This window comes from Xiphias gladius, chromosome 7 (assembly GCF_016859285.1).
Source record: "Xiphias gladius isolate SHS-SW01 ecotype Sanya breed wild chromosome 7, ASM1685928v1, whole genome shotgun sequence".
Lineage (NCBI taxonomy): Eukaryota > Metazoa > Chordata > Actinopteri > Istiophoriformes > Xiphiidae > Xiphias > Xiphias gladius.
Genome location: NC_053406.1, coordinates 28,200,618 through 28,216,560, shown reverse-complemented (window position 1 = coordinate 28,216,560; position 15,943 = coordinate 28,200,618). Strand labels below are relative to the sequence as shown.

Genomic DNA, 15,943 nt, shown 5'->3' with positions numbered 1-15,943 from the left:
GGGGTGGTGTTGTTGTGTTGTGTAGTGTTGGGGTAGTGTTGTTGTGTTGTGTAGTGTTGGGGTGGTGGTGTTGTGTTGTGTTGTGTTGGGGTGGTGGTGTTGTGTTGTGTTGGGGTGGTGGTGTTGTGTTGTGTTGGGGTGGTGGTGTTGGGGTGGTGGTGTTGTGTTGTGTTGGGGTGGTGGTGTTGTGTTGTGTTGGGGTGGTGGTGTTGTGTTGTGTTGTGTTGTGTTGGGGTGGTGTTGGGGTGTTGTTGGGGTGTTGTGTTGTGTTGGGGTAGTGTTGTGTTGTTGTTGGGGTAGTGTTGTGTTGTGTTGGGGTAGTGTTGTGTTGTGTTGGGGTAGTGTTGTGTTGTGTTGTGTTGTGGTGGTGTTGTACTGTGTTGGGGTAGTGTTGTTGTGTTGTGTTGGGGTGTTGTTGTGTTGTGTTGGGGTAGTGTTGTTGTGTTGTGTTGTGTTGGGGTGTTGTGTTGTGTTGGGGTAGTGTTGTTGTGTTGTGTTGTGTTGTGTTGGGGTGGTGTTGTTGTGTTGGGGTAGTGTTGTTGTGTTGTGTTGTGTTGTGTTGGGGTGGTGTTGTACTGTGTTGGGGTAGTGTTGTTGTGTTGTGTTGTGTTGTGTTGGGGTGTTGTTGTGTTGTGTTGGGGTAGTGTTGTTGTGTTGTGTTGTGTTGGGGTGTTGTTGTGTTATGTTGGGGTAGTGTTGTTGTGTTGTGTTGTGTTGGGGTTGTGTTGTGTTGTGTTGGGGTGTTGTTGTGTTGTGTTGGGGTAGTGTTGTTGTGTTGTACTGTGTTGGGGTGTTGTTGTACTGTGTTGGGGTGTTGTTGTACTGTGTTGTGTTGGGGTGGTGTTGTGTTGTGTTGGGGTGGTGGTGTTGTGTTGTGTTGTGTTGGGGTGGTGTTGGTGTTGTGTTGTGTTGGGGTGGGGTGGTGTGTTGTGTTGGCGTGGTGGTGTTGTTGTGTTGGGGTGTTGTGTTGTGTTGGGGTAGTGTTGTTGTGTTGTACTGTGTTGGGGTGGTGTTGTGTTGTGTTGTGTTGGGGTGGTGTTGTGTTGTGTTGTGTTGGGGTGGTGTTGGTGTTGTGTTGTGTTGGGGTGGGGTGGTGTGTTGTGTTGGGGTGGTGGTGTTGTTGTGTTGGGGTGGTGGTGTTGTTGTGTTGTTGTGTTGTGTTGTGTTGGGGTAGTGTTGTTGTGTTGGGGTGGTGGTGGTGTTGTGTTGTGTTGGGGTGGTGGTGTTGTGTTGTGTTGGGGTGGTGGTGATGTGTTGTGTTGTGTTGGGGTGGTGTTGGGGTGGTGTTGTGTTGGGGTGGTGTTGGTGTTGGGGTGGTGGTGTTGTGTTGTGTTGTGTTGGGGTAGTGTTGTTGTGTTGTGTTGTGTTGGGGTAGTGTTGTTGTGTTGTGTTGGGGTGGTGGTGTTGTGTTGTGTTGTGTTGTGTTGGGGTGGTGTTGGTGTTGTGCTGTGCTGGACACACGATGCAGAGTGACATTCAGAGGAGTGGAGTAGAGGAACAAGGGCAGCAGCTAACAATCTTTTTGTTATAATTGATTAACGTGACAAATTATTTTCTGATTGATTTTTTTTTCTATAAAAACACAGCAACTACAGAAAAACCGCCCGTGGCAGTTTCCTGCCAGCGGACAAACTAAAATGACTTGTTTTGTCTGAGCAGCTTTACAAGATCCAAACACGTTCAATTTACTATCAAAGAAAACCATCATAGAAAAGCAGCAAATCATCCCATCACCAGTTGTAAACTACTATTGTTCGCTTGTTGCTTTGCACAATTAAATCATCTTGATAAAAGACATGCGATAATCATCCTAAAGTGATTTACGCGGTGGAAGACAGAAGCCGCGGTGCTCAAACAAAGGCCTCCACGATACGGTCTCAGATCCTATTGAATTTCACGACAAGCGCAGGCCCCTGACAAGTAGAGTGATTGTGTTTCAAACAGCTAGTCGACTGAATATTGATACGGTAGGTACTATGATCGGAGAAATGTTTTTAAGGGAGCAGGGCCCCAATTTGATATCTTTGATACTGTCCTATACAACTGTCCACCTGTGTAGGAATTCACAAACCTTCCTCAGCGCGACTGAATCCACGTCTTTCTGTCTCCCTCGTGTGAATCTACACCCGTTTGTACTCCCTGCCATTGATTTCGGTGGTTGCCGTGTGTTTGTGCGCGCGCGTACCAGTCTCATGCTGAGCAGCCGCGTGTGTGTCCGCGCGATGCTGCCGTAGACGTGGCCGCAGCGGCGCAGCAGCTCCAGCAGTCGGCTCTCTACGCGCTGGCCGTCGGTCGGCTCGCTGCGTTGGATCAACGCCTCGCCGCGCCGCAGGAGGGCGTTCACGCGGCCCGAGTTCACGAGCACGCACTGCTGGAAGGACTGCAAAAGACAGAGGGTCAACAGACACGAGGCAGGGAGAGGGACGGCAAGGCGTGCGTTTAGTTGTACGACACACACACACACACACACACACACACACACACACACACACACACACACACACACACACACACACACACACACACACACACACACACACACACACACACACACACACACACACACACACACACACACACACACACACACACACACACACACACACACACACACACACACACACACACACACACACACACACACACACACACACACACACACACACACACACACACACACACACACACACACACACACACACACACACACACACACACACACACACACACACACACACACACACACACACACACACACACACACACACACACACACACACACACACACACACACACACACACACACACACACACACACACACACACACACACACACACACACACACACACACACACACACACACACACACACACACACACACACACACACACACACACACACACACACACACACACACACACACACACACACACACACACACACACACACACACACACACACACACACACACACACACACACACACACACACACACACACACACACACACACACACACACACACACACACACACACACACACACACACACACACACACACACACACACACACACACACACACACACACACACACACACACACACACACACACACACACACACACACACACACACACACACACACACACACACACACACACACACACACACACACACACACACACACACACACACACACACACACACACACACACACACACACACACACACACACACACACACACACACACACACACACACACACACACACACACACACACACACACACACACACACACACACACACACACACACACACACACACACACACACACACACACACACACACACACACACACACACACACACACACACACACACACACACACAAATCATCTCTGGGCAACTCAGGCTTCTTCAGAGGACCTCGCTTCCCACAAAGCCTGTGTGTTAATGGAAAACTTCTGTAAAAAGTCAAAACCATTTGGGCACTTCCTGGACTGTGTACAGGCCTCGGACGGCCTCGGATAGTGCCGACTCTTTGTGGCCGTGTTTTGGTGAGCGAGGCGGAGATGCCGCCAAACTCCAACCTTATTTGAAGCAGTTCACCGCGCAGCATGTAGCGAGCGAACGTTGGTAACGAGTTTTAGCAGGCAGCGCCAATCCGTACAAGTTAGATATGAGAGCTCGGCTCCGTGCAGATGACCTGGCTCTGACATCTGCCACAGAATATGACGACGGCGGAGCCTGGAGCTGCCGAGTGTGTGTTCGTTTGTATCAATCATATAAATCATGTCATTTTTAGGACTGAAGTCTTACACAACAAGACACATTGAGGACTTCTGTGCTCTGAAACAACCACTCTGCGCGTTATTATTAGTTTTAATAAAACACAGTATTATAGTATTAAGTGTACATTATACTGTCTTATGAATAATAGTCTTATCACCAGGAGAGACTCAGTCGTCGTCCCGATATTTATCTATTGAATTCGGCTCGAAAAAAAGCGTAGCTGCAAGAAATAGCAGAAGTTTTGTGCTCGTCTGTGCGTTCACAGATCATTCTCCAGTGGAACAACGGAAAGAGCCCGATACATAAAACGTCTCCATTTCTGGGCGAGCGCTGCCTCGCCGTGTGTCGGAGCTGCAGAAGAGGACCGGCGAGTATCAGACTTCCCAGCAGGGACCAACCTGACAGCAGAATTTAATTTGGACAAACAAGGAGAATCTACAGCTTTTCAGTCAGAGGGCATGGGCACTCTGCTCGGCTACACACTCACACTTTGTGATTTAAGGTGGTAAGACGAGTGGATTTACACATAAATATCGCCTGCTTCAGCTTTACGACTGGCCGCCCGGAGATATTTACACTCCGCCGGGATTGTGTTTTTAACCCACGCCTGAACTTTAGCCTAACTTTGCTCTAACCCTGATTTTTCTTTCCTTGAGCACCTCGCGAGACAAATATAGAGATCTGAGACACGCGTACGTCAGTTTGGACGATGACATACAGGACGGAGGGGATTTGGCGCACGACGAGAATACAGGTCAGCCCAGGGCCAAAGGTAAGAGAGGAGGGATCAGGCCTGGTAACAAATCGGGCAGTGAGGAAGAGAGAGAAACAGAAGAGCTCCCAAGTGGACAGACTCCGTCTTTCCTCTGATGAGAAATGCAGATTTCTTTTAATAATCCCTTTAACGGTGAGCTGCAAAGGCTCAAATATGAACTCAATTTGAGTTTAGATTTTTCCCATCAGGACAGTAATCTCAAACTTTTGTTTGCCTGAGCGTTGAGGTCTCATTTCTCCTCACCTCAAACTTCCTCAGTTCTTCCTTGGCGGCGGTGTAGGTAAGGTGGGCGGAGTCGGGGGAACTGACGGCCTGTTCGGCCGATCGCAGCCACGTGTCCAGGTGGGCGTGTTCCTTCATGAACTCGTGCCAGAGGACCCACCTCCTCTCCAACCTGGAGAGACAGAGAGAGTCAACTAGACGGAACGACACCGAGTCTGGGTGATTTTCTCCAAGTTTTAAAGTTGGAAAACAAAGCTGCGGAAATGGAAGCAAAACATGGGGAATGTAAGTTAAATTCAATTTTATTTTTATTGCGCCAAATCATAAGATACAGGATTTCAAGGCACTTTACGGAGCGAGGTCAAGACCTTACGATGTTAGAGAGAGAGCCAACAAGGAAAAACTCCCTTTTAACGGGAAGCAACCTCCAACAGAACCGGACTCAGGCTGGTCGGCCGTCGGCCTCTAAATGTGCGGCACTGAGGCTGGCGCTCTGCGCCGTATCCAGCCCTACGGGAGTGAAACCACAACTTCAATGCTCTGCTCCGGATGTAAGAAAACCTCATTCAAAATCATTGCGTAATCTGAAATGAAGCACAGTACTACAAATCCAACCTTGCAACATAACCTTACTCAAAACTATTTCATGCAGTTCATTGCATTTTTCTGCACAGGGGTGTTTTTGTTTTTTCTTTTAAAGCACCCCACCATCCATCAGCCTCCTGACTGGCTGAAACGTCACCATGTCGACAGAACAAGGCGGGTCAGTGGGCGGGTTGTTGGTTCAGACCCAGGTGTTGGTGGATATTGTGGATATGGAAGAAACCAAGCTATGCCGACTCCGTTGCGCTGGTAAGTTTTCATGGGAGCTTTAGTTTTTTTGTATGCTACCAAATTAACTGTTTAATACTGTTAAATTCGTGAAAGGCTCAAATTCTGTATTAGTTACTGGTTTATCTTAAAATGGGGATAGTAAAACTCCTGTGTCAATTTGTACTTTTTCACACCAGTGGAGGAAATGTTAAACGACGATCGCCCTGAGTGGTAGAAGCGACTGGAAAAGCGACGTCACTTTTGTGACGTCGGATCCTCAACTCTCACCTCTCTCTCCTAAACACTCTTCCGAAGCTTTTACCCGTTACATCAGTGCTAAAGAAAACGTCTATAGTGGAATTGCACAGAACATTTTTTGCTTTCAGTGTCCTGCCACAGACTTAGCTGCTAACCTAGCCTAGCATACAACGCTTCTCTGACCGGCAAAACACAACGTAAAAGCTATGTCTTCAAACCCGAAATCGGTTTGCTGCACGCCGTGCGAGCGACGGAATTGAGAGGAAAACGCAGCTTGAAAAGAAGATGGAAACGCTGCATCAAATACGCGAGAGTGAGCAATTCATTGACTCTGTAGCAGCTTCTGTACAAGGTGCAGAGCCACCAAATGCTGATGGAAGGATTACACCAAATGTAGAGCATCTCGTCACGGACTTGGCTGACACGCTCCACTGGATTAGTTGCAGAGGCTCCCAAACCAGCCTTCACCTTCCACCACCTGAACTCTCATTGCAAAAACAGCTGCGATCCATTGACTGACCTCTCGGGCTTCTTCTATCCAACATCTACATGCTCCCCCTCGCTCTGATTATGAATTATTATGACATCTCTTACCACAATTACGCAGACGACACATAATTCTACTTAAGTGTCACCAAGTCACTACAGTCCTTAACATTCGCTGAGGAAGTGCACTGAACAAATCAACGAGACGATGTGCCAGAAGTTTCTACGATTGAACACAGAAAAAAAAATGAAATAATTGAGTGTAATTTTTTGGCCCCCAAAGAGGAAAGATTAAAAGTCAGTTCTGACCCCGAATCCATGACACTAAAATCTACAACTCAAGCCAGAAATCTTGGGGTAGTTGTCAACAGCCAAATAAAGATAATTACAGAGTCAGCCTGCTACCAACTTAAAAACCGAGGAAGAATGAAAGGATTTCTGTCCAAACGAGATACAGAAACACTTGTTCATGTGTTTATTTTCAGCAGGTAATGGTGTCTGTACAGGTCTTAGTGAAAAATCAACCAGACAGCTGCAGCTCATCCAGAGTGCTGCTGCCAGAGTCCTCACTAACTCCAACAAAGTGGAGCACATCACGCTGGTCCTTAAATCACTGTACTGGCTCCCAGTGTGTCAAAGGATAGATTTCAAAATCCTATTACTTCCCTTCAAAGCACTGAATGGCCTCGGGCCTAAATGCGTCTCTGATTCGCTTGTACGTTACGCAGCTTCCGGACCCCTCAGGTCATCTGGGACAGGTTTACTCAGTGTTTCCACGACCAAAAGCAAACACGGCGATGAGGCCTCGAGTTTCTGTGCTCGCCACGTGTGAGACAAGCTTCCTGGATCCCAGAGGTTCTTTAAAACTGTCAGCTCATTTAAATCAGGGCCTAAAGCATCGCTTACTGTGGGTTTCCAATTAGTTACCTACGTGACTTCTTTTTTCATCTTTAACTATTTATTTGCTTGCTTTTGTTTCCGTTCTTTTTAATGTTTTTAATTAATCTAGGCCTCCGTAAAGCACCTTCAACTGCCTCGTCTTTGTCGTCTTTTAAATGCAATTTTAATGTCTTCTTTCTAACGAATTCCTTTGCCTCTGTAACTTTGATTTGCTTTGTGTCTGAATGGTCCTTTGTAAATAAACTTTCGTTGCCTGTAAACGAGGCGACTATAAATCTGTTGACGGGACACCTCCAACCGCAAAGAAGGTCCATCACTATTGTTTTTCTTATGAGTTTCTGAACCGTGAACATTATTGATCAAACTTTTTGAGTCTGGTATCCAGGTCTCTTGATATGTCCATGACGGACACTCACTGTCCACATCCCCGCAGGTCTCCGTCTCGGCTCCAGCTGCCGTCCACTCGCTGCGTTTCCTCCCCGCTCAGCTCCAGCGGAGACGAGGTGGAAGGAAACGGCTCCATGTCCCTCACTTCGTCTCCAGGCAAAACAGCGGCGGGGATGATGTTACCAAGGCATCCTGACATCATGTCAGATTTACCTGGAGAGAGACAAGGAAGGGAGGATAAGTTATACTTTTTGTATAGCAGTTATTTATAGAAATAATGCTCTCCATTCCACTCAAAGAAGAAAAAAAACAAAAAACATTTTGTTAAAATTTCCGTCCAATTTCAAGGACACGTGACACTGGCGACTCAAATGTGGAGTAAGGATTCACTGGTTGTGTCCGAAGTTTGTCTTTGAAACAGGCGCAGCCTCGCCGGCTCGTTATGATGCTTAGTAGGTCTTGAAAAGTCTTTTTTACGTTTTTTACTTTTATGAAATATATAATCTTTGTTTGATTTTAAAAGAGAAGTATAATCCATCTTAAAATGACATTTACTCAGATTCTCTGATATTGTTGTTCTCCAACCAGACACGATGTTTTGACGCTCTGGTTTTTACAGCGGATACTCGGTTATGCAGGAGCATCTGAGCGTCTTTATAGCAGGTTACTTCAACATGCAGGAGACTCCGTTGCTTTGCAGCCGTTTCGGGACGTTTTTTTGTTTTTTCTCAGCGGTTTGGATCGTCGTTCTCAGATGAGTAGTTGCAACATGCTGCGCTCAAAGCGCCACCTGTTGATTGCAGCTCTGCTCTCCGTTCTGGGGATAGAGGTCTGAGTGTCTCTTCGAACTGCTTGCAGTCTATTTTCAGATTTTACTCTCTGCTTTGTGCAAAACCTATTCTACAGATTCTATATTTGTGGAATAGGTTTTACATATTTTATACTTTTGCCGAACTGTAAGCAGAAGCGTAAACGTCCATTTTAGCATGAAAGGTCACTGAAAGAAACAGCTGCAGGTGAGGAGCTTATCCAGCGAGTTCAGCGCTGTTTTAGGGTCCGGCTTGACTATTTAGCCACAGCAGCGCTGCTCACAGCACTTGGGGCTATGAAGGTTGATGAAGTGTAGTCATTCTGTTCGGTAAAACTGACTAACAGATAAAACAAAGTGAGGCCTGGGGAGGGTTTCTTTGTTTCAGCACATACAGAAATCTTCAGTACACCAACACACAGGTGCACACAAGCTGTTCCCGCAGGTGTTTTTTCTGGGAGAAGGGGGTCGATTGTGTGGAGAATTTGAGGAAAACACCGAAATCGTACATCGCACCGAGCTGGCTTCAACATGCTTCAGCGAGGAAAACCAGCAACACGAATTCATTCTGTGCAGTGGTTTAAAGCCGAGCAGGATGAGGAGACAGACCTCACTGCATCTTTAACACACACACACACACACACACACACACACACACACACACACACACACACACAGGGTTATTGCTCATTCATGAGCCTCTCTGAGTCTTTACTGAGGTAGAGCCAGAAATGCTCTGAATGACGAGACAGAGAGAGAGAGAGAGAGAGAGAGAGAGAGAGATTGCATAAGACTAAGAGCCAGATTTACGTCTGTGAAAAGAAGGACACAATAAAGCTGCAGCTTTCATTTAGTTTGCGTTCACAATCTGTGTAATTATCTCCTGATCTACAGACGCAGTCGGGTCCTGCGACTGACATCCAGGCTCCTATTCTGAGCCGGCTGAAGTTGAAGCACATCTTTTTTTTTTTTTTTGCCCTCCCTCCAAAATAAGCCACTGTTTTACCTCACCCAGCAACCGAGAGTTTCTAAAACAGCCTCCAAAAGGTGATAAATCCAAAACCGCCGGCCTCTCGCTTTAGTGTGGACCAGGGAAATGGGGGATTTTGGAAAACCGGGACATAATCCTGATCGAGGGCTGTGTGGCAGTAAAGCTGCCTTTCCGCGTCCTGGCTCCAACCCCCTCTGTGATCAATCATTTTAAATCTTAACAGAGCTAATCACACAACAGCAAGGTGTTGTTATTAAGATTACTCCCTTATTAATGATTTCCCAGTCACGAAAGAGTGATTTTACATCTTGGGTTTTCAGGTGTTTCAGCGCAAATGGAGACCTTCACAAAAATGACCCCGAGGTCACCGTGACGCTGCGGGGGTGCCGCAGGAAAAACGAGGCGATGAAGCGCAACGCGAGGAGACCGCCGCTGCTAACGAAGCGTCGCGAATGACATAAGAGGACGCAGAGAACCGGCCGGTCGGGGTAGGGCAGGCGGGGTGCGGACATGGTGCTGATATGCAAAGTGTACCAAGTGCCCGTGTGACACGTGCACCGAGAAGGTTACGAGTGTCTTCAGCCCACCGGTGCACGCCAAACAAACGGAGCAGAGTTAACTGAATGTGATGTCTCACTAGAAGACGGAGGTAAATACAGACACAAACTGGAAACGTCTCATTAGCAGAGTGCAGCAGTCATCCTGCAGTGATTTCACACTTCGGTGATCCTCGAGTTCAAGTTTAATGAGCAGAAAACATCCCATTCCCTGTGTGTGATCAGTGTTGTAGAATAAAAGACACTGTGTTCACTGCCGATTATTGTTCCTCCTAAGAAGCTCTCTCTCATTTTATTTTGTAAATGTATTTTTAGTGAACTTATTTAGTGCAGCATGTTGTCCCTCTGCCGTCACTGAAACATTTCATCTCAGTAAAGGCAGCGACACTCAGTCACAACAGGAAATCGCAAGTTATCGTTGAATCGGCCGCCGCCCCGTTAACTCGGAGGTTCGGTTGTCGGCCAGTTTTGTTCCACTAGTGGGCAGAAGAACTCATCAACAAGCTGAGAGACGCCCAGTCCCACATGTCATCACCTTACGGAGCCATTAAAGTTAACTTCTGACTTCCGTATCTCCCTACCTACATTCTTCCCTTCTTCCTTCCTCCAATCTTTTATTTTCTGCTCTGTGTTTCCTCACCTCTATGTTCCTCTCTCCTCCTTCTTCAAACATGTCCTCTCTTCTTCCTCCTTTCCCAGATCAAACACACTTCATGAGTCAACCTCATTCACCCATCCAGAAACTGTGTGTGTGTGTGTGTGTGTGTGTGTGTGTGTGTGTGTGTGTGTGTGTGTGTCTGGGTCCTCGCAGCTGAGTACTTCCAGCCTCCCAGAATCATAAATCAAGCGCTTCCTCCTGCCCGGTGGGTGGCTGATCAGGCTAAGGCCTCATCCTCCAAACACCCACCAGGGTACCGGGGGGGGGGTGGCCACGTGTGTGAGGCCGAGGATTCAGCCCTGGACCACTCAGAGGCCACAGAGGTCCTACTCACTCTGCCTCAGCGTGTGTGTGTGTGCGCGCCTCTTTCGTCTTCACCTGCTGGTCCCAGTGTGATTATTTTATTCCCATCGGGTCGATCGTCTGCATGATCAATGACGTGATCAATGATTTAACTCGTCAAATAGCAGAACCCGGTTTTATTCTGAAGACGTCTCCCTGTGTCATCAGCAGCTGTAAGAAGCTAAAATGCTAAATTCTCATTCATTTCAAATAGCAAACACGTTGTGGGGGAAACGCCACCTGATCATGTTCACGAGGTGCGTTTTGATGGTTTTGCTTTGAAGTCTTTCGGCATCTTCCCCAAACCTTGACCGGCGTTCTTCACGGCCTTGATCTAAAGACACGCAGGGTGCAGAACATGAGCCCCGATCCCGGGAGTCAAAGTCCTGCGTCTGTAGACCCACCTCCTCCCTGACGCCCCCCCCCTCAGCATGATTTCCGTGCCGTACGAGAACGTCGCACTTCGTGGACTGGGACGAACGACCCAGGCGCCGACTCCAGAGTTGCTTCCAGGATGCGTAACATCCGACCATCTATTGGTGAACATTTATTCTCCAGGTGCCAAGTGTCCTCCTCCTCCTCACTTGAGTCATTACCAGGAGCTGCAGGTGTGAATGGAGCTTCGTTCTGAGGATTTACCAGACAGAGAGAGACGGAGCAGCTTTATCTGTTGATGAGTCACCAGCCTCCTGCAGCTCAGAGCCCAGCAACACACTGTGCTGCCACACACACACACACACACACACACACACACACACACACACACACACACACCTACAAACACATGCACACAGGCCTGCAAACACACACGCAACACACTGTGCTGCCACACACACATGCGCAGGCACCTAGAAACACACACACCTACACACGCACCTACAAACACACACACACACACACACACACACACACAAACACACACTTACACACACGCACGAGCACACACACACCTACCCCCCCCCCCCTCATCGTTAGTGAAAATGCATTGTCACTAACGATGAGAAAAAGGGCCGGGAAGACTCCGAACTTCTGGACGTATCAGACTTTCAGGTTTTTTGGGGTTTCCATGTGTTGGATGTTTCGTACCTCTATCAGGCCACAAGAGTGCGGGACACACTGAGTGGAAATAAACCAATCACCTGCTTTACAATCCATCCAAAATGTGAAGCTGAAAACCTATGAAATCATCGAGCATTTTGTGTCACTGCGATGATCCATCGAATTTTGAAAAATCCATCAACATGCATACCAAAACGGAACATGACAGTAGCATGAAATCATTCACTGAAGAACAGATGAACGCCCTAAACAAATCATAACACTCAATCAGAACAAAAATCATCTTGCAACGCCTGACAAACGATGAGCTCTGATGACTTCTGCAGACCAGAAGTCTCTCAACAAGCGACAGGAAAGCAAACAGGACAGCGGGGCAAGCAGGCACCCAGGCGCAATGTAGGCGCATGTGTGTGATCATCAAAGTGACGAGCTCGAAGTGGTACGACAGTGTGGTGCCCGCAGCAGGTATGGAGCAGTGCGGGGCGAGGCGGCATTTCCTGGGGGCCCTGCCTCGTGCGCCAGACCAGCGCCAGACCTCAGACTCAGAAAAAGAATAAAAGAACTGTTTGTTGTTTGTTTTTTTTGTTTTTGTATAAAAAGCTGACACGCTGTAGACGGTGTCCACAGGACAGAGACCCCCGTGTTGCTAAGGCTGCATTCAAATGTCCCGGATGTGGTCACAGCGGATGCCGCTTTAGGGGCATGCTGGACCTTTCTCCATTTGTTTTTCATTTGCTCGAAACCAATTGGAAAGTCGTCAGTGTCGATCAGTGAGCTGTGGAGGGGCTGGTGGATGGATCAGGGAGCCAGGCTAGCCGCTCACCCCTGTTTCCAGTCTTTACGCTAAGCCCGGGTAGCCGCCTGCCTCCCGTAGCTCCATAGGAGGGGGGTAGTAACCTGACCCCCCCCCCCTCCAACTCTCAGCAGGAAAGAAAATGTCAAACTATTCCTTTGAGTGTGTACAGAGCAGTACAGTACCTGGATGAGTGCAAAGCCAACAACCTGTCTGGGTCTGGTAGTTTTCCATCGGTGGGAAGGATTTGAATATGAGACAGAGACTGGAATGAGCGCACAAACACACACACACACACACACACACACACACACACACACACACACAGCTTAATTTGCATCAGCTAATTAAAGCAGGATTACAACAATTCAGACAGACAAATATTAGAGAATTTCATTGTGTCTTGAAGGATGATCAAGAATGCAAAAAAGCCTGCAGTTACTGCAACACACACACACACACACACACACACAGTCTCTCAGTAAGCCTTTAACCAAACACTTCACTTCAGACAGCCGGACAGCGAGTCTAATACCTGACATCACCGATGACGTCAAACACCAGCAGCCAGACAGACGGACAAGAAAAAAAAAAAAAGTCCCTGCCATCGGATTGGACGTACAAGCAGGCAGTAAAGTCTGATCGGGTGCATAATGATTGATTCTCGTCATCCAGTACTATTACCCGGCAGCTTTCTCTGTGTGTGTGTGTGTGTGTGTGTGTGTGTGTGTCAGATCAGTGTCTATCTTCTGTGACTTTGATGCCTCCAACAGATGTCTGGCAGGACAAACGCCCGGCTGAGTCTGAACGCTGTAACACCGCTCACTCCTCTTATCTCTTTTCTCCTCGACGGCCAAACATGACAGCGCAACAGGATTTTAAGACATTTCCACTACGTCTCTGTTATTTTATGGAAGCAGCTCCTATCGGAGTCTAACGTTCAGTCTAGATGTCGGAACATACAGCATGTCCGTTGCCCGAGGTTTCTCTCCCTGTCTCCGCCGTTCTCCGCCCACCTTGGGGGCGAGTTCCTGGGACCAAATTTGGGCGCCGCCCGGGAGGCGACACTGAGCGCAAGTCGTGGCTTTCGGGTGGTTGCCGGCAGTGCTGTCGACCCCGATTAGTCGGGCGGATGTAACGTCGCAGCACAACGAGGACGGCCGCGACAAACAAACGCGACATCTGCCGGCGACGCGCAGCCAAACAGTGCAGGGAAAAATAAAAAGGATCACGATGAGAAGTGACAGCATCAGTCGTTTCAGCAAAAGAGAAAAACAGTCGGGCGATGGTGTTGCGGTGACACCACGTCCACAGAGGGAGAAGGTCGGGGTGGAGGACTGGGTCGACGAAACATCGGACTGTAACGCGGGAGACCACTGCTCGCCTCCTGCACTCATTTGAACCCAAACCGGGACCTTTCCCTGAACCCAACCAGGTCGTTTTTGTGCCTAGACCTGACCGGACCTTAACCATGGTGGTGTCAGATCGAAAAAGAGAGCTGAGATGGACAAAATGGGTCCTGCTGACAGGGCCCAAAAAAAATTCCTCATGGGCATTTACAGGCAGCATTTCACATTCGTGTCACATTCATTGGACAAAAGAGTAAAATTAATGTAAAACAACAAGCTTTTACAGAAATCCTGAAACATTAGTGAGTATTGCAGCTTTTCTGGAAGTGAGCTACAGTCCCTTGGATGGCCACTAGATGCCGTCTGCAAAAAAAAGAAACCCTTTGGCTGCAGTGAAGTGACCTGGAAAAGGCTTTAACTTCTGTGGCCAATGTTACTTTTCTGAATTTTCTCTTTCTCAAACGGGACTCTGGAAGTCACACCATGCCGTGGGGGCTGCCGCCTGCGTGTCCCACCTTGCGTTCAAACCAAGACCTTTGCCCCGATTCCTCATCTCGGACTCCAGTCTCTGAAAAAGGGCGGGAGCGGACACGTACAATCGAACTCCGGGCGTCAAAACACTCCTTCAGACGCTCGTTTTATATTTTTACAATCGTAAGCGATGAGGCATCTGCTTATTCTCATAACAAGAGCATGTTAATCACGGCCTAACTTCACCTTCAATCAATTTCTGCCTTGTGCTCAATTCTTTAAAACTTGTCCACCTCTCGTCTTCTTGTCCCCGATCGGGGTCTTAATACTGCTACGCCGTACCCTTATAATGCTGCTTCACTCGGACTTAAGTGTTAATTTTTCAGGTGGAAGACAAGAAGTCTCAGATTATTAATATTAAAACAGTTTCAAGGTAACTACACTGACATGTCCTACCTGAGAGGAGGGAGAGTACGGCGCTTATCAGATCCTCCTCTGTAGAGCTACTTTAATTGAATGCATTAATAGACAATCTAGTTCCAGGAACCTTTATCTTGAATGTCTGACGAGCCACAGCTTGGATGGAAAAGGCTTTTGTGTTTATTTCCCTTAAGGTCGGATAGTGTCTGCTAGTGTCCCGATTTTCAAAGCTGATCACATGATATTTTACATGTCTTATCCTCTGCCGTGTGCGTTTGCGGTTCATCCTACAGGAACGCAGAAGCAGTCAGGCAGACCGGCACGAGGGGACGGGGGGAGGCAGCTCATCTCCACTATTAAGACCCGTCCCCGCTGAGTTGAGGATATCAGCTTCCTGGCTATATACTGTGCCAGGACAGGAAGTGAATTCATGTTATTAAGATTAAGAAAATGGCTTTTGTTGGACCTGATGGTGATACGGAGCCGAGGCAGAGATTAAGACAGGAGGAAAAGAAGTGATGACTCTGAGGACTCAGCTTAGACTCATTTAAATAAAGTCTGTCCCCCGAGACAGAAACCTGAAACTAGCAGATAAACAACAGAGGGATGTGGGGCGGAGCTTCGTTTATACACAGCTTTATTAGCACGGCGCTCAAAAGCTGGAGTTGGGCTATTAAGTCTGCGGTGTAACCTGGATGACTGTCAGCTGTGAAGGTGACGGGAGGCGAGTTCACGGCAAGTGCCTGTGTTCTGAGACAATGTCAATTCAGCCTCTGGCAGCAAACGGAGGCGTGAATGGGGCTAACATAAAGCCACTTCACCAACAGAACTACACCCGGAGCGGCCGGTGACTGAGGCAGAGG

General features: G+C 48.0%; 1 protein-coding gene across 1 annotated transcript in view; it reads right to left on the bottom strand.

Moving 5' to 3' along the window:
* si:ch211-137a8.2 (uncharacterized protein LOC777613 homolog) overlaps positions 1–15,943 on the bottom strand; it is a 41,200-nt gene that overhangs the window by 12,562 nt on the left and 12,695 nt on the right. The window contains exons 3-5 of the mRNA XM_040131344.1: positions 7,662–7,845; positions 4,810–4,960; positions 2,186–2,431 (exon numbers count right to left, since the gene is read on the bottom strand). Of these exons, the coding sequence (XP_039987278.1) occupies positions 2,186–2,431; positions 4,810–4,960; positions 7,662–7,845 (581 nt within the window). The remainder of the gene's footprint in view (positions 1–2,185; positions 2,432–4,809; positions 4,961–7,661; positions 7,846–15,943) is intronic.